Consider the following 19,712-nt stretch of genomic DNA (forward strand, 5'->3'; position numbering starts at 1 on the left):
GCTTTCATATCAACAGGAACATGTCAGAAACGTTCAGGTGAGGGGAGGTGTCAGGGGAGGGGGGGAGGCAGGACACAACGTATTAATTCCATTTTACAGCACATTGACACCGGTTGTTGGCCGTTATCAACAAAGTCTTTTGAATCTACTTGTCTCGATAGGTTGACATCTTTGTTGACGTCTTCGACATGCATGTCACCTCTTTTCCATCCTCAGATATGTGCATTATTTTTATTTTCATTTTAACATTTCATCCGTCACATATTAGAAAGGCCATCAGCAGGCCCACTCGCTTGCTCTAGGGAAAGATAGCAACTGACTTGGAACATTTGACTTCTCACATACAGCCTATGGATGATTTCAGGACAATACCTACAATATTTATCAATTTAGTTCATAGTTTTCCAGTTTAATCTGTTAATTCATGTCGTATTGTTTACATTTCTGAAATGGTGAATCTCCCAATTAATCAAAACCAAGTGTAGTTGTGTTGTTTATGACCAGGCTTCCTTGTCTTAAAAGCTAATATGTTGACCTTAATAACTAAATATATGGTGGTGACACCAGGACACTGTTTTCTAAGTAGGGTTTTTAATATAATTCCAATGTTCATGAACTTGCAGCAACAGATGTTTTGACCCTTTTGCTTTATAATATTCTGCAGATTAATTAAGCACAGCCTCCTTGTAGAACACTGTACAAACCTGACAGTTGAACCCGTCCCTTGGTTCCTAACCAGAAGTGCTCCAGCTCCTGACTCATGGTTGTCTCGGCTCCTTTGTCTTCTCCTGTATTGTGTTGAGTTACAATATAAGCAATGAAGAGGCTCATTGTGAAACTAACAGGCATGAAGGAGGGTATTCTCCTGACTTGTGCATGCTACATGGAATAGTCCCGGGCTGTAGACCATGCAGGCCCCCGGGCGGGGAGGTGGGGGTGAGGTGGAAGCTTGTATTGGTGCATGGTGCTGGCTGGACACATGCTACAGCTAATCGTTTCCAGCCTTGCTCTGGTAGCTTATGCCAGGCCCATGAGATAATACTCCTGCTTGTTGTAGACAAACATGGAACCACTTAATTGCTTGTTTATGTTCAGGGATTTTAAAGAATCTAGTGAATAATGATGCAAATCCATTTCCTGTTTAATTGTTGTAGAGGCAGGGAGGTGCTGAGGCAGGACGCACTTGTGTTTTGTTTGTGCACAGACATGAGGAAAAACTGTGGACTTTTCCTCTCAAAACCGCTGACTTCACATGAGGGCTGACTTTTACAAGGACTGGATTTGTTGTTGTGTCGTAACAATGTACAAACTTGTGAAACAGGTCATGTAGTAGTATACTCTGTGTGTTTCTGGGGAGGCAGCAGGGAAACTGAAGTTGTTGACAATAACATGAATCACCAAAGGACATGTCTTCTTTTTTTGGACTGCACCATTGAGGTTTGTGCCCCTGTCTGTCTCCTGGGGACACTGGGCCTCATGCTTTGCACCGTATTTGCACTGATGCTTGCTTCAAAGTGCGTGTATGAGATTTATTACTCTTATCAGAAAAATTAAAGATCAAATCCAACTTGATATTGTCATGTTTTCTGTCCGACAGACCTCTTGTTAAATAGCCAGTTCTCACTATTTTTGGCAGTGGTTTTGGTGGTTTTACTATGTTTGTGCTGTGGTGTCGGTTAGGCGAGTGAATTAGTGTGAGCTGCAAAATTAAACGCCTCTGACTCTACCACCACAGTAGAAATGGTGCACTGTCATCCTCTCTCCCTCTCCGTCACTGCCTGCCTGCCTTCCTTCGTCGCCTCCCTCCCTCTCTCACTTTCCTCCCAGCCTCCTTGCCCATCCAGACCTCGTCCCTGCTCTGCAGTGTGTGCACTTGGACGTGTGTGCATGTGATTCCATTGGTAATTGCTTATGGCTCTTGGGAACGTGAAGTTGGTTTGAATATTCTTCCCCTCTCCCATCTTTCCTGCGCCGTCTTTTCACTTTCTCCCTCTTCATTGAGTCTCCCTCCCTTCCACTGTAGCGTTTTTTCTACGACGTCAGGAGTTGCTGAGCCTGGAAAAAGTGACTTGGACATTTATGGGCTGAGTTTTGGGCCAAGCACTGCAGACGGTTCCTGTGTGCTTGTGTATGCGTGTTTGTGTAGCTTCAGTGTTTTGAAAGTGCCTCACTCTCAAGATGGTCCCCTTCTCTGCTTAGTTGGCTTCTATTACCTCCGTTAAGAGGCCAGATAAATGATACACAAACATGCATTTACACATTCTGCAGGCATGCATATATAAACTGCCATCTGATGAAGCTATGATTATGTCACACACCGAGAATATGATATTTTAGCGTGCCTCAAAGTGCTCTGCTAATTGGATGTAAATACCTTGGCCTGGCTGTGTGTGCGTGTGTGCGTGTGTGCGTGTGTGCGTGTGTGCGTGTGTGTGTGTGTGTGTGTGTGTGTGTGTGTTTGTGTTTGAGTCTGATTTGGGACTTTCTTCCTTCACAGCACCAAACTGTTAGTCTGTGTGTGGTCGAGGTCATGCTCAACAGCTGATGAGAAAGGAGGCTGAAAGTGTGCATGTGCGTCCACAGTGCAGGTTTCTCTGTGGGTGTGTGTGAGCAATCAGATAAAGGGTATGGAGATCCGTTATCACCACCCTGCTTCCCCTGGGAGACAATAGCACTGGTCCGCCCCTGACCAAAGAAGTGTGTGTATGGTGGCATGTGCGTTTCTGTGTGTGTGTGTGTGTGTGTGTGTGTGTGTTTGTGTGGGCAGTCTGACCAGATTGGTCAGATGAATGATGAATTAATGACAGGACAAAGCAGATTCATCCCCGGCTGTCAAGTTGGCAAGAGGACCACACTGCAGTTTATTGGAGTGTATTTATGTGTGCTGTCGCTGCATGTGTGTGTTTTCAGTCTTTTCCTTCATCTTCGTCTCTTCACTTCTCTTTCTGTCCCCTATCGATGCCTCTCAATAGGGTTATTGTGCCCACTGTCAAGCAGGCTGCAGTGTGTTTGTGTGCATGTGCGTGTGTGTATCTGTGCGTTGTTGTTGCAGGGGGCAGACAGCCGTGAGGTGTGTTTGAACAGAGAAGGAGCACAGAGGCCCCGTTCATCCTGTAGGGTGTGAAACTGAATGATCGGGCCCCCTTTCTGTGTTTCCGTCTGTCCCTCTGTCCATCAGACGGCCTCGCTCCTGTTGACAGTTCTTCAACCACAAGCTCGATCCACGTTTGCTTTTTTCCTTTAAGTCAGTTTAGTTCTGCATCTTTGTTTGCTTCATTTGTGCGCGTGCCTTGTAATGTGTCAGCTCCTGGCAGCCCTCCCTGTTCGCTTGTCTTCTCGCTGTCAGGTCTGCATGGTGATTGGCTCGTCGGTATGCATGTTATTCTGCCTACAAATTACCTGTGGAAGCAGGCGAGCTGAGGACAGGCAAACTTTCCACTTTCAGAGGAAACCCCCACACGTTTACGCTTGTGCTCACACACTTTCCCACTCCTTTGTTTATATGTTTCTGTTTCTGATGTTGTCTTTTCCACATCGCTGCACTTTCACACGTATACCCCCATCACTCCCATTTCAGCTGCATAAGGGTTTTCGGCCTCTCTCTCTCGCGGGCGGTCTCTCTCTCTCTCTCTCTCTCTCTCTCTCTCTCTATCTCTCTCTCTCTCTCTGAAACACATATTCACCGTCTTAAGCTATGAAAGCCAAAACGTGATGAAAGGGGCTGTTAAGGCCAGAGCCCCTGGTGCCTCTGTAAATTGGCCTACTACAGCAAGTATAAGGATTTCTGCTGCACTGTCTCAGAACAAGGATTGACTCGAGGCTGGTCGTCTTCCCTCACTTCTCTAATCCTCCGCCCTTACTGCAAGGAACACTCGAGTACTATGATGTTCACTCTAAAGCACAAGGAATACTCAAACCGGAGCACCAATGCCAAGTGAAATATTTACTGTACAGTGATACATTTGGAAACATCCAGCATGCTATTCAAAACATCTCCTCCCCCAGTGCATGTTCACAGTCAGACGAGGTTTAACACTTAACGTTGCTCAGCCTTACAATAGTTTCATACTTTGATTACTACGGTGTAGAACTCAAAACACTTCCACACACCGCTTCATGGATGCTTCGGTGTCGGCTCTGTTTGTTAGCTTGATCCCTTTCATAGCAAAACAACACAACATTATATATGCATTAAGTCAGGCTGATAGCTAGTGGCCTCTGCTGGTTGACTATAAGCAAAATCTAAATTAGGTTGACGCTCAACGGTTTCATTGCAGATAAACCAGGTAGGATGAATGCAAAATATTCTTACTTCACTCTACACCATAGACTATATAAAAAGCTCTGCATACAAAGTCCTGACTTGATACTCTGGCTCTGCGATGTGACCAAAATCTCATAAATCAACGTGGGTTATTTTATTTCCAGATACATATGTTGTGTTTCCCATTAATTACTTAAAAAGACTGGTAGCCCACCCTAGTCTACTTGTCCCTTCACAGCTTCATCACTAGAAACAAGGCTAACGCCCTATCTCACCATGTTAAAAAAAGCAACAAAAAAAGATCCTGGATCCGCCTGTTTATCTTTATCCAATTTAACAGTTTCTTCTTAAGGTCATGTCTCACCCCTCCACAAAACTTTAATGGCCACTGTTTGAGTGATCCAGATGACTGAGAGAGAATCAATCAAATTGCAAAGAAAACGTTTCTCTACACTCCTCATGATACATAAAAGATCGTTGACATAATATTTGTACTGTTGGTTTGTTATTAACGTGTGCACATAGATTGCCTCAGCCCCTCCGTGACCTGTTTTTGTTCCTTTTGAAGCCGACAGAAAGGCCATGATGCATTACACCTGTCATGTTTAGAGCTCCTTTGATTGGCTTCATTTGTCACTGCGGACATTTGGGGATATTTGTAGGCTCATTGTTCACTTTTCTTCAAGGCATCTTAAGATTTGTTTGACAGTGACTCATTTAGCTGTTCTTTGTTGACATCATCATCAGTCAAATATTGCATAACCAGGAAAACACATCCAGACAGTATTCAAGGCCTTTGATATTATAATAATGTTTTTTACTTTTCAGATATTGGAATCAAAGAGGAAATATTGGTGTTTGCTCTAAAGACTTATGATGATTATGATTTATGTGGGATAAATAATATACACAACACAGTGCTTGTTTGGGCAGTGTGGTATGCAGTGTGGTTTCTTGCTGTACAGTGTAGATACCACGGCAGCTACGCAGACTGCAGTTTGCTTTGCTGTGTATATTTTAACTGCTAGTGCTTTCTGCCAGGTCAGCATTTTTCCCACATTATGGCTGTTTTACATTTAAATGGCAGCACATGCATACATGTTGTTATAAGGCTCAGACCATATTGATTTTTGTTTCATCTCAGTCAAATATATGCAGTATGCCCTGCATATACAAATATTTCATGCATTTTCTTCCTTATGCATCGTTGCGGGCTGTTTGCATTGGATCCTAAAGCATATAGTAAGTATGGAGATATAGACATGTGTATATAGATAGATACATATGTGTGAGAGTCAACCTAATGAATCCTGGTCATATGTTTGAAGCTGAAAGTAAATCTAGCAATTAACAGATAATAATATTGCATCTATTTCATAGCTGTATCATGCAAGGTTTGAAGTAGTCATCTTTAAAAATGTTTTATAGATTATTGATTTATTGACGATATTATAAGCCGATCAATCAACAATGCAAATAGCTCAACAGATGTTCTCGCTCATCATTTCCTGCCATGCTGTAACTGACCGGGGTTTTCCCCCTGGAGATTGACGGCAGATGTGGAAACGATTTAAATGTAGTAAGGAGACGACTGACTGAACAATGGACACTCGCAACATATATAAAAAAAAATATGTGAATGAACAGCGTTCTTTGTTTGCCAGGAAGGGTATTGTTGTGTATTTTAAAGTGTGTTAAGGTGTTTGTGTTAGCACAGGTTGGTAGCAGACATGGCCCTCCTCTTCTGTAAAACACTGAAGCTAACTTAGCTCATTTTCCCTCCTGTTGTAACAATTAACCTTCACAGAGCCAGAGTATGTGAACTGGATAAAACACAAGGTTGATAGGAATGTTGAATCATCATCGCAGTCATTGTGGTGATATAGGTTCCCAGACTAGATTAGTTTGTTGCGGTTACGTCATATCCTGTGGTGGGAGTAATGATAAGTTAAAATCTGTGGTTAAGGATATGAAGCAGTGCCAACCTGTTCTCATTATTTGAAATCTTGTTTAATAAAACCGCAACTACATTAAAAATAGTTGTATTTGTTTTTCTAGGCAAGAATTGAAATTAATTGAGCGGTGTAACTTTGATAAACCACACAATGCTGGAATTTGCCTCTTGGCTTTGCACTGACTTGGCAAAACAAGTGGAGAGGCATTCTTGGTGCGGGTGTGTGTGTGTGTGTTGTTGTTTTTACTCTAAGCAGTGGTGGTGCGGTGCTTGTCTACCGGCTGTGGTCAACTGGCTGTATCATCCACCATTCTAAAACCAAAGTCTGTCAGAGGAGAATGCTCCGCTAAATGTTGGGAGACAACAAAAATAACTTCCCTTGGTATGAAGGCCGAGGAGCGGAGGGAGAGAGAGGCAGCCGCTGTGTAAGAGGAGGAGACGACGACGAGCGATAGAGGGGATGATTTAAAGTAGTGGAGAGCGATCGTTGCAGTGGTGTCTGTGGTTCCTTTGGCAGAGATGGCACATTCTTTTTCTGATGAGTCACTCTCTCACTCTATCTCTCTTTCTCTCTGATCCATTTTCTTTCCTAACACCTCTACTTCGTGGGCTGGTACTCTCTTCCCCCCCGCTCATATTCTAAGCGTCTCCTCTCATTACCCTCTCCCCCTCTTTGACATGTTGTATTTGGCCACTGAGTCAAACCCGTCAGGCAGTCAGAGCAGACCGGGGACTTGATATCAATACAGTCTTGTGACATTGTCAGGGAACATTTTGCCAAAGGCTTTCTAATGAAATGTGAGAGAACGAGGCCATCTCCAACGCTCTCTCTCGCTCTCTCACTCTCACATCATGTCCTATGTCATAGGACACTTTAAACAGACGTACATTAAACAGACGTTCATTCATGTTCTGACGACTGTCTTGACCCATAACTGCACACCCTAGAAATTGGTGTTTGACCCAATTAGGGTCACAACTTTTGTCCTCAATTAGACAATCCATTCAAAAGTCACACATAATTAACTCACACAAAGGTTTGCACAGAAAGGCAATGACTCCCATTCATTAAGAACCGTCTAACCAAAATCATATCTCTAAACTTCACCATGACCAAATTATGCTAACCCTAACCTTAACCTGCATTGCACAGCTTACCCCAAACCTTAACCATCACAGCTCAAACCCTAACTTGAACCTAATTCTAACCCTAACCGTAAAACCAAGTCATAATACTCAAAGAGGCCATTGAAAAAGCGTGGACCGGACAATTTCCTCACTCCATAAGGTACACAAGTACAAGTTCACACACACACACACACATGCTTGCACACATGCCCAAGAGCTGTGTGGTTTGTGTCTAGACTTCCCTGTCCTCTCGGATGTCCTGTCACATCTCAGCTATATATAGAGTAAACAGTCCCTCCGCTGCTTCTGCCCTCGCCTTGGCGCTGACAACACTTCAGAGCATGTGCCCATTTGTCCACCTGTCTGTGTGTTTTCACTGAGAGAGAGGGAGAGAAGGCTTGTTAAATACATTTTTCTTTAAGTAGTTAGCGATGTCTCCTGAACATTCATCCGCTGTGTCTCTTCCCATTTTGCTATTTGCTGGGCTGATGCTTTCAGCCCCCGTGTTCAGTGTTGAGAGGAACAAACTTATCTACTTTAATCCAGTGTGATCGACTCCAGGGCTGACGGCAATCTCTGCTCGGAAGTATGACAAGGAGGCCCTCTTTTAATTCCTTTGACTCATAGACTATATATAAATAAAGATAGACGACATGACGGCTCCCTAAAATGGTAGTCAAAGGCTCTTCATGTTTCCATGGTAGTGGTTGTGTCATGAACAACCAAATACAAAACATTTCAAATAAAAGTCAAATCATTTCTTAAGGTTGGTTTCTATCAATTTAGGTAGTTCAAGCTATTTTTTCCACAACATTTGGTTGTATAAGTTATTTAAGGCTGTAAAAACAGGGTGAAACATTGATTGACCGTTGAGACTGACTTGTGATTGGTCAATTCACACTCCACAATCACTACTGTGCAGATTTGCAGGAACAACAAGAGTTGTGTGTGTTATGAGAGGGGGGTGGCTGCTATGCAAAGATTTACTGCAATCTTCTTTATCTAAATGGAGGACCGAATGAAACATTAAAAACAAATAGAAATAGAAACAAAAAGCATTTATTGATAAAGAAAAAGCCGCAAACACAAGCACATGACTCAGTGAAATACAGATGTGACTTCAATTGTTGTGTTCTGACTCTCCTCCTGGCTCAACATGTCCCTAAAGCTGCGTCCAGGAAAGAGTTGTGGTCTCAATACGGCAAAGTGACTGTGGCTGCAAGACTGGCTCGTGTGTTCCATAGAGGGAGCTGCAAAATGAGACTTCCCCCCCTCTCAGTGTGTTTTGCGTGGTGTGTGTGTGTGTTCGTGGTGTACTTTTTCTCCCCTCCCACGACCTCCCCTCACCCACAGGAAAGAGCGGCTGAGAGAAAAAGAGAGGGGGGGATATCTGGGACTATAGGGAGGGGTTACATCACACACATTCGCTCCCAAATTTCCCAAATCCAGGAAACAGTGTCTTGGCTCCTGTTCCTGACGTGTTTCATTTCCACGTCACAGGGTTTTGAAGTCTATAAATGTGTGCGGGCTGAGATTCCTGAGTCTGATCCAAAGCTCTTCATCCCCTCTCACCTCCACTAGCTGGAGTTAATTCATCGGTAATGAACATTGCATGATTCAAATTGGCCTTTTTACTCAGTAACATCCAGCTCAGGTTAGGGGAGTGTCCAGATGCTGCTGGTAGAATTTATCGTCATGACACATTTTCATTTTCAAGTGCAGTATTAACATTTCTTTTGTTGCATACTTTAGTTTGCTAAGGGTCAGTGAATGGTACGTGTGCTCACAAAAGGTCGACACTCAGCTTTCTTCCCAAGAAGTGTGTGTGTGTGTTTTGCCTCCTCCTTTTTGTTGACTAATTTGAGGGTTTTTGCCCCCCAGTCGCCCTGACCCACCCACCCAAAATATAGACATGCCTTGGATTCTTTGGCACACCCTGGACATTCCTCACTCCTTTCCTTTCTTTTGTGGTCATTTTCTTTGCTTTGGAAACCAGCCCACAGGAAAATGATACCTTTAGCTGTTTGCATACAATACATTGACACGTTCATAAATTAACACACACACACACACACACACATACATGAGGAGGCAAAGATAGTGTGGTCTTTAAACTCTGGATGAATTTATTTATATCTGTCCTTCACACTCACTATACATTGCTGCTGCAAGGACGATGCACGGCCCGGGATCAGGCTGGAACCACTAAGCTCTAGTGTTTGTACTGTGCGTGTGTGTGGGTCTGTCTGTGTGTGCTTGTTTGTCTGTACACAATATTGTTTGCTTTGACTGCAGTCCCATTCAAAGTGTTACATTGTCTCTGTTATTTCCCGTTATTCACAATGCAGGGATACACACACACACACACACACACACACACACACACACAGATCCTTGCACTTCTACTCTTCCTCTGTTTTATCTGTATTGGACCAGATTTAGTAGATAGCTATTGTTTTCTTCCCTTTCTTTCATCTCCTTGTTCTAGTGGACCCACCCACACACTAAAAATACCCTGAATAAACATATCCTATATTAAAACCTTTGACTTACTGTAAATCAATGTGTTCCAACTAAAAGCTAAGTGAAACAGACATGATTTTATTTCACTGTTAGGAAGCATAGTTGAAAATGCTGCGTCAACCCTTTTCCTAGGATGGGAGTTCTGAATGTATAAAACATCTGCAGTTGCGGATTAGATGGAACATAATGGCCCATAAAAACACAGGGTGTCTACAATGCAGGGTGGTTCCAATCAATTTAGAAATGTATGTACAATAAATTTAACCTAATTAATACAGAGAGCAAGTTTAGTTTTTTATGGTATGGAGTCTTCCTGCCTCCCAGACGTGAGTCCCTATAGATTATATAGTAGGCTACATAGGAGAAAACATTGAGTTTGACTCAGTGGTTGGAATGTGAACAGCTCTCCAGCATGTGGTAGTATATGTCTTTGGTTAGCAGTGGTGCTAACGTCCCGACCTTGCAGTGGAAGTAGTTCTCAGCTCAGTGTCGAGGGCCCAGCCTACTGTGCAGCCAATGAAAATAAAGCCAAGACAGATCTGGGAAGATTGCCTGGTATTGTGCAGCTGGCTTACACGTTCACGTCCCAATCCAAATGTTAGAAAAACACCCTGTTGCTTTTTTTTCTATACTCCTTTGCTTTGCTTTGTAGACGTGAATCCATCCATTTTATTTTTTCGATGACTGGGCCTCTACCTGCGACAGTTTTGCTTCCTTGTCACAGATTTTATTTTTTAGGCTAACAGATGGGGTTTCTCAGGAGCAGAGGGCGAGGAGAGAGGAGGGGGGATAGAGTGGCTGTAAATCAGGGTTGTAGGGAGAAACGGGTGGTTTATGAGAGTTTACAGACCTTCTTCACTTTTAATGAGAAAAGACAGCAATTCTCCTGGAGACAAAGAAGGAAGAGGGAGAGGGAGGGGTGTGAGCCAGGAGATGAATGTGGCGGAGGCTACAAGAGGAAGAGGAGAGGAGAGGGAAGGAAACGCGCAAGAAGATGGGATAAAGCAAAGACGTAAAAGTCAAGTGGGATTAGCAGAGGAACTGGAATGGCGAGAAACCTTGAGAGGGACGGGCAGGAAGGAGGGATGTAGAGGCCTATCAAATTGTTGGCAGTTATCCACTTGGCATACAAATTTAAAAGCAGTGTGTCTTTCCCCTGCTCACTCCAGAGTCTTGAATACACTCGTGGTTATACACAGCACACGTAAAAAGAAACGAAGACAGAGAAAAGAGCTAGAGTGAGAGAGAGGTGGACTGTTGGCAGCTGCTTCCTTCATTCTTTCCTAGTCCAGACCCCCCAACATACCTCTGCCATATGCGCTCACACACGTACAAAAGCACAAACATGGAGGGTTGGGCAGTGGGTCAGAAGTCAGAGGTCACTGTCATGCTGTGACACATCCTAGATCTTATTACTTACACTCCTAATGTGTGTTTTCTCTCCACGAGAGGGGGTGGGTGTCGCTCGGCCCTTCTGTCTGTACATATAACTGTTTACAAGGGAGTCCATGTGGAAGGCTCATATTTACTATTCATGTCTGTGTTTGTGAACGAGTGTTTGTCTCTGTGTGTGTCGGTGCCAGGAGCCTTGCCCACAGAGGGGCCCTGTAATTAAGCTTCAGACCCCCTCGTCCTCAGCGGAGGACTGCAGGGAGCCCTTTGTCGCTAGGGAGGCCCGACCCAGCGGAGCCACTATCATTGCATCCAGTTTGGAGCAGTATCCACATGTAACTGGGATCGAAAGTTACAGCTTCTGCGCATACGGCTGCAGAGCTGCAGCTCCACCCGAGTGTGGACCTTTACATTTAGCATTTTACATCTGTCTCTAGGCGAAAGAAATGATATGGCAGCTACACTGCAGTCTGTAGTTAGTGTTTTTGTTGGTGACAATTTTTTGTTTTTTTGGCTCAGCTCTAGCACACTGGGCCTGCAATGAAACAGTCACCATGAGGTCAAAGCGGTACACATCGAAAACTGTTTGGAAGTTTGGGGGAGAATTACTGCACATTTGGAAAAAAATAATACTTTCAGAGCTGTATGAAATCTGATGAACTGACAGAGCATCTGCTGGAGGTTGAAGATTACAAGTTAACATGGGAGCATAATCTGTTGGTAAGGAGTTGCCAAGCAGTGATTTTAACAGAGTTTTGTAATCCTAAACTCTGTCTTGTGGCTTGAGGCTACATACCGCTTTCGATTAAATATCATTGTGCGTGACTAAGGAGAAGAGTGCATGGAAGAAGTGGATGATATCTGATTCTGCTGCCCTGCATTTTCACTAAGGCTTAAAAACTCTTAAAGTCAGCCTTCACCAGTCATGAACATTTTATTTTCTCGTCCCCTCCTCATAAGCGTTACCTGTATGTTTAGTGTTTGTACATTTCTTTTTTCAGAGAAATTAAATAAATAGGCAGGTTCTGTTACAAACTGATTTTTTCTACTGTCCTATTATGTCACTCCACTTTCTATCTCTCTCCATCCTCATCTTCTTTGCCTCTGCTGACAACAATGTTTCCACGGATTGTTGTTAAAGTGTCGACCTGTTCTGCTTCTTGGGGGAAAGCTACCAAGCTGAGCATTCATTTTCCAGGGGGAATTATTCTGGGAACCAATCTAAATACTGATGGAGTCATTATTCTGCAGCATCTTGCTGGCAGCATCTGGACACACTCTCATGCACACATGGAGGATGGGGTATACAGAGAGAGGTGTTATGACAAGTTCTGCCTTTCTTCCATAGACTGTGAAAACTTTATTGATACTGAGCTGACAGGTCTTGTAAAATTACCTGTGTAATGGCTAAAACTGGGATTGTTGCAAATGTATTACCCTGTGGGAAAATTTCCAAACCCTAACAGAACCACCTTAACCTTAGCCCTAACCTTAACCCTAACATTAAAACATGTTGTTAAGATTTAAGAGAAGCATTATGACTTCTTCCTATATGTCCCCAAAAGGAAGACAAGTATCAGTAATCTGATTGTGTAAACAGTGTCCCCACAAGTAATGAGTAACACTCACACACAAACACCCACACTGGTATGAAGACTTGTTGCAGCAGGATTTAAGCTGTAACATGGAACCGAAGCATTCCATGTTATTTATACCCAGAATGCTCTATTTCTTGTAGCTATTTTATTATCCACTGTATGCACCATCCTTCTTTTCCTGTCTTTGTCCTCTGCTGTGTAGCTTTTTAAGCCATTATAGTAAAGTACAGCTGCTCTGAGGTTAAAATTATACAGCTGCACTTCAGATGGTTTATTCTTTTACCACAGCTCGTGTACCACCTTGTGTTTTCAGACAAACCAGATATTGTTGTTCTGCTGTTATGACGGTACACAATCGGCTCAGCACAGGTTGCCTTTGTCGAGGTAGAGCAACCGTTCGTTTGGATATATATGGAGCACCAGTATTAGTCAAGTCCTTCAGTGTTTACAGAAGGATTCACTGTTGATTACTGGGAGTTACATAAATCTTTGTTCCATAGTAGTGAAAGTTCAACCATGGATGATTGTGTATTCTGTCTTTTTACATTTTTGGGAGCTGGGAAGATCTGGGTGTTTCTCTTGTTCCTTTGAATCTTTGTTCTAAAGGCCCACATCTGTATACATGACTCATGGCCCAATGTTACCATTGCAGGAGCTTCTCGACTTGAAACTGTCGATTTCAAATGGCCTGATTGCCAGTGGGGTTATGTTATATAATATATCATATCAAAATGATGATATTGTGCTATAATAGGGTGGCTGGGTTCAGGCAAAAGTTTTGAAATTATATTTGAGTCGGGTCGTTCTCGTTAGCTTGGCTTATCAGTTACACTGCACATGTCTGTAATCAGGATAAACAAGCAGCAGTTTCCTTTTGAAATTATATGACAAATTGATTAATTGTTTATTCAGTATGCAAAACTGTTAAAGACATCACACTGTGGCAACAGTCTATGTTATTGATGGTGAGAAACTGCAAATCAATAAGTCGTCTCCAGTCAAAGAAACAAATGCTCACACAGAGTGCAACAGTAAACTTGATAGATCCAATACTAAAATAGATCTCTTTCTGTAGAAGATAACTGTGCACTCATCTCCTTTCTCAGTCCATGGCTGCATCCACATTCCTCAACTTCCGTTTTCATTCATCAGATCGTAAATCACAATACACATCTCAACAGCTGCAGCTCTGTGGCGTTGACGTATTATCAGAATAATGTGGAAAACATATTTGTCAAGCACAGCTGTTTACATGTGAGCAAGTACATATATACAAGACGCCCCTGAAAACCTGGACTTGGATCCGATTCATTGTGGTAGATTGAAAAAAGACACACAGACCTGTTGTCAGGAGAAAAACTTCCATGGTTTGGGGTGTCTTATGCATAACTTGTGTTTGTTAAGTGGGGAATTACAATAACTCACCATGTTAACATGATGTGGGATCAGATGGTACCAATGTCCAAGAGTTTTTTTTAAAACAGATAAACTGGTCAAAATTCTTGTCTGTTAACGGTTTAAACTGTTCATGATGAAGATCATTATAGTCAGAACCTGCAGCTATTTATGACGCTGCTTTACTTTATCCTTGCATCTGAAATTTGAGATAAATGAACCGTATAATATGATAGATAACACCTTTACAAATTCTATTGTGGCTGGTAGTTTCGCAAATTATCCATTTTCATTAGTTCTCAACAATTTTTGTCCCAATTCATTATTCCAGGTGATTTTCCAGCCCCAGAGCCAGGGATAATAGGGATTTTATGGTCCATTCTAAATGTGCTTATTATATTTCTCTGCACTATTCCCAGAGGCTGCGTGTTGGTTAGAACTGTCCATGAGTCTTGACTGCATTATACAGCAATGTGCATTCGTATGTGTGTGTGTGTGTGTGTGTGTGTGTGTGTGTGTTTGTTTGTGTGTTGGTTGTTTGAAAGCAGAGCAGGGGGAGTTTACAAGTCTCCTGTGGCATTAAGTTTATGATGGTTCCAGTCAGCCAAGGGTTGGCAAGACTGCACCAAAGAAAGAAATATGAGCTCTATACAAAATGAGCCTTATGTTCTCACTCCCTCTCACACACACAAAACACTCCCACACCTTGTGTATTAATGTTTGATCAAGATGGTGAATAATTGATGTGTCTTTATTATTTGTCCCTCTGGTGTCCTGCTGTCCTTTCTCTCTCCGTTCACCCCTCCCTCGTTCTTCATCTCATTAATCCTACTTAACGTTTGTCTTTCCCTCAGGACGCTGCTGCTTCAGTACGGCCCTCCTGATTGGACCAGAGCACCAGTATGGACGCACTCCATCCTGTTTCCCACAATCCTTAGCTCTATGGTAAGTATAGCAAGTAACATTTTCAAGTGTATTTATGTTTTTAATAGAAAATGAACTCTCGTAAACCTTGCAAGCTTTTTGAAATTGGTGCTCTTCTCGTCACAATTTGAAATATGTGTTTTTACTTTCGCTATTTAAAGGCATTAGTGTCTTAAATATGCTCATGATAAGATAAAGATACATTTAGAGTATCTTTTTACTTTGTTTAAAAACCATCCAAGCTATTGAAGGACACATTAGGACAAACTCCACTGAAAATAAACCAATAACACTTCCTGTTAATGCTTTTAAAACCATTAAATATTACCTTTTACTTTGATGCAAACCCCAAAACTGTTTTACTCACAAATAAATTTAAGGTAGACCACTTGAGCCAAATTAAAATAAATTAAAACCAGAGGTCAAGGTAACAAGCTGCTTTTACTGAAATTACTGTCAAAGGTTTTTATTTGCTACATTTAAGTCAAACTCATTACAGATTAAAATGAAAAGTAGTATTCTGGAAGCCTGAATATGTTTATTTAATACAATAGTTTTATTATATATTATAAAAATATGACATTTTACCCCATCATTAAAAGAAAACACAGTAATGTTGTCCCATTTGAGAAACTATATAAAATATGGTTCCAATAAAAGTAAGATATTACGGAATTCAAGGAATTAAATCAAATCTAATGTTAAAAATGCTTTCATATAATAATATTATTTGAACAGTGATTTAAAGACAGGCAGTGTGCTGGAGAGCCTCAGGGCCCTGACAGAGAAAGCCTGGTCGACCTGAGTAGCCAGTCTTGACCTAGGGACAGCTAACCAGGACAGGCTGATCTCAGGTTGCGCCTGGGAGTGTAGAGAGTCAAGAGCTTCGTCTTGTGATTTGGGGCCAGCCCACGTTGAGCTTTGAAAGTTATTAAAATAATTTAAAAAATCAATCCTGGAATTTAACTGGCAGTCAGTGATAGGGGTGCAAGGATTAGCCTGATATGAGACCTATGGTTTGTGTTAGTTAAAATCCGAGTGGCAGCATTTTGAACAAGCTGCAAACAAGCTACTGAGGTTTGAGAGGAGGAAGAGCAGTTGGGAAAAGACAAAGGCATGAATGAGGTTGTGATATTTTTGTAGGTGGAAGTAACAGGATTTAATGAAAGCATTGACATGTGTTTAACAATTCAGTCATCTTGATACAGCAACATCATGTATAATTCATTGTTGTCTTCTTTAATTTTTAAAACGTGTTCATTTAACTGTTTTTCCTCCATGTTTTGAGTGTTTGTTGTTTTGGTTGGTGTCGTGAGTTCCCTCGCTGCCTCACACTTTTTTGTTGTCACCATAGAAACCAGCTGTAGTTGGGTTCCACACGGATGAATGTGGTCTCCGAGGGCAACGCGACAAGTACTCAGGATGTTTTGCATTCTTCTTCTGATCATTCTTTTATTCTCTTTCACTCTCCTTTCTGGTCATGTTCAGATCTGCAGCTGAGTCTACTACACCCTGAACCCTTGACAAGCTCCAGTCAATGACTGAACTCCTGTCAGGTACAGAAAACACACACACACACATACACACAAACACACATGCCTTCACACGTGTTGTGCTTTTGCTCGATGTTTAGTCAGCCTCTGTATACTCACACGTCTTCATTCCCCATCCTTGCAGCCGGTAGTTTGAGAGCCTGCAGTCCACAGTAATATCCTCCAAGAATGTAAATGATAAGTCTGGAAATATTCTATATATCTGTCATACAACCAACTGCGTGTTAGCCTCACCCTCAAGACAATACACACACTACAGTGTCTGTGGCTTTCCTAAAACAGTCAAGCATTGTAGTTTTTAGCAAATATAAGTCAAAGCAGAGTACAAGTACATTTGGTGGGGGCTATTTCAGACACAGATTTCAGAACAGCGTTGGAAAAAACAATAGATTACAAGGAAAATCCGTCATGTTTATGGGGTCTGATATTGTGTGTGCAGAAAACCTTGATCTAGGTGTTGTCAATGTCGTGTCATAAGGGGACTGTGGCCTTGGCAGATATATGCATTCTAGTTCTTAATATGAAAGTTAGTTAGTTTTTGGTCTTTTGTTGTTTTTCAATGAAAAGAAAATACGGATAACCAGATTGACAACACCAGATTTATCATTTAAAGATATTTGAATGCAGACTTGATAGGGTTGTGTAGGAGATGAGGATCATTATTTGTCTTCTATTATAATATTTTTTCTAATTAAGCTTAATTATTGTTCTTATTATTATTATATTATGCACGTTATATTATACACAATATATTTCTTAACTTAGGCATTTTTTCTCACATGTTACAATGCAAGAAAAAAAGTAGCAGTAGAAGCACTGGGACAATCCCTCTGAAAGCTCCCACAGTGCACTGGGTGCATGTCAACACATGTGGATCATATTGATTCAGTCTGGTCTCTGCTTTCTTCCTCTTTCAGGTGATCTGTCTTGTGCCATGATGATGTCAGTAGATGTGACCAATCGTAATGGGCCCGCTGCCACGCCTCCCACTTCCCTCAGCCTTCGCTCCTCACACAATCAGCTCCTCAGCAGCGATGTCAACAAACAGGGCTCCGCCACGCCTCCCAAGTGTCGCAAAAAGTACGCACTCACCAATATCCAGACTGCCATGGGCCTCGGAGAAATGGCGCCTTCTTCGCCTTCCCCGTCATCATCCCCATCGCAGTCTTCAACCCCGAACAACCCCAAACTAGCCAAGAACGGGGTCAACCAGCTTCGTAAAGCAGGTCAGGACCACAACAAAAACACAACGGGCCCTGACCTGATAGATCTGGACTGTAATTCAGAGACTGTAGAAGACGACCTAAACGTCAACACAGCAGAGGAGCACGACAGTCACGTCCGCTCCAATAATGACGAGGAGGATGAAGTCATTAATATAGATGCTGAACTTCAACCAGACTCCAACACTGAGGCAGAGCCCGAGCAGACAACTGAATTAGATGCAGACTGTAACATTAACACAAGTGTGGAGCTCAAACTGAATGGCAACACAACAGATTTGGACTTGAACAATGAGACAGAGGAGAGCGATGACATCAGCATTTTGTCTGAGAAGGAAATAATGTCAAAAATGAAGATTGAGGAAGATGGAGATGAGGAGGTGGTGGAGGGGGAGGAAGAAGAGGAGAATAAGCCTTTACTGATGATAAGAAGTGAGTCTCCCGTGAAGAATCAAAAAGTTTCCGCAGGCCTGGAGCTCATCTCTGACCTCCACTCCAACATCAAGCTCCTCAAATCAGGCAAGGACTCTCCGGTGCCGCCTCCTCCCTCCACGCCACGGCAAGCCAGCCCAGAGGACACCCCCTTGCTCTCTGTGGCTTCCGGCTCCTCCTCTTCCTCTTCCTCTCCAGAGACGAAGAAGGACAGAAGGACTGGCGCAAAGACAGACTGTGCTTTGAACCGGATCCAGAATCTGAACCCCAGTGACGAAGAGTTGAGTTGGACCACCCTGTCCCAGGAGAGCAACACCCCAGAGGAGACAGGTACACAATAACACACCCACACAAAATTGGTGTATTGTAGTATACTTAACATCAGTTTGGTTTCATATGAATCATGACTTTTTTTTATTCTTCTGTGTGCTACATTCAAGTTTATACAGTTCTCTCTGCTCATGACATGTTTCCGTCTAATGTGACCTAGTGCGTGTCCATAAGCCGAATTCAGACATTGCTGGAAAAGACTAACAATCACTCTAGCCGCTAGTAAATCTCAGTATCCCTCTTGGACAGGAAGAACCTCATGGGTGGTCAGTAAGCTAGATCAGCTGTGTCCTGTTTCAAGTTGTGTCTTTTGTGTATTTTGTGTGTGTGTGTGTGTGAGAGTGTGAGTTTTGCAGGATATAAATGAGTTATTACAAACTCTGTAGCCGTCATTATCTCGGTCTTTCTCTGTGTCCTTGATTCCTTCACTAGAGTTGAGGGAGGAGCCACTTTAGCGACTTACGTTCGACTGTGTTGTCTCTTTGTGTTCTCTGTTTTCATCATTCGTTTTCGATTGCTCATTCTGGCTCTGGAATGTAGATAATAAATATAATTTGGGGAGCAGTTTGAACAGACACATATAGACAAATGGAGCTTGGTGGGCTTCCAGTTTCACAGCTCACCCTCTCTGTATATATCTGTAGCTGTGGTTGCCACGAGAAATGCTTTAGTTTTTATTCCTCAGCGATCCATAAACAAGCTTAAGGAAGCGAGACTGAGTGAGATTTAAGGGGTTCACTTCATTCAGGGTTCCAGGTTTTAGCTCTGAAGCCTATGCATGTTGTTCCTCTCAGCCAATGAGCAGGCCATCTCTAGATGTCCACATAGCTCTATTCTTTCAGATTTAAAATAGGGTGAAAATTATTATTATTATTATTATTAACATGTATGGTAGTTTTCAATGTCAGTTTAAAGATATCCCTTTCAATCAATAGGGTCAGGGTTAGTCTAATCTAATTGTATATGAATAGCCCATAATCACAAATCTCAGTTTGC

General features: G+C 42.4%; 1 protein-coding gene across 3 annotated transcripts in view; it reads left to right on the plus strand.

Annotated features, from left to right (window-relative positions):
- The window catches only part of LOC133953607 (amyloid beta precursor protein binding family B member 2-like), a 47,526-nt gene that overhangs the window by 1,029 nt on the left and 26,785 nt on the right, over positions 1-19,712 (plus strand). For all 3 annotated transcript variants that reach the window (XM_062387599.1, XM_062387600.1, XM_062387601.1), the window contains exons 2-4: positions 15,109-15,199; positions 16,667-16,734; positions 17,649-18,716. In XM_062387599.1, the coding sequence (XP_062243583.1) occupies positions 16,716-16,734; positions 17,649-18,716 (1,087 nt within the window). In that variant the 5' untranslated portion in view covers positions 15,109-15,199; positions 16,667-16,715. The remainder of the gene's footprint in view (positions 1-15,108; positions 15,200-16,666; positions 16,735-17,648; positions 18,717-19,712) is intronic.

Source organism: Platichthys flesus, chromosome 5 (assembly GCF_949316205.1).
Source record: "Platichthys flesus chromosome 5, fPlaFle2.1, whole genome shotgun sequence".
NCBI classification, from domain to species: Eukaryota; Metazoa; Chordata; class Actinopteri; order Pleuronectiformes; family Pleuronectidae; genus Platichthys; species Platichthys flesus.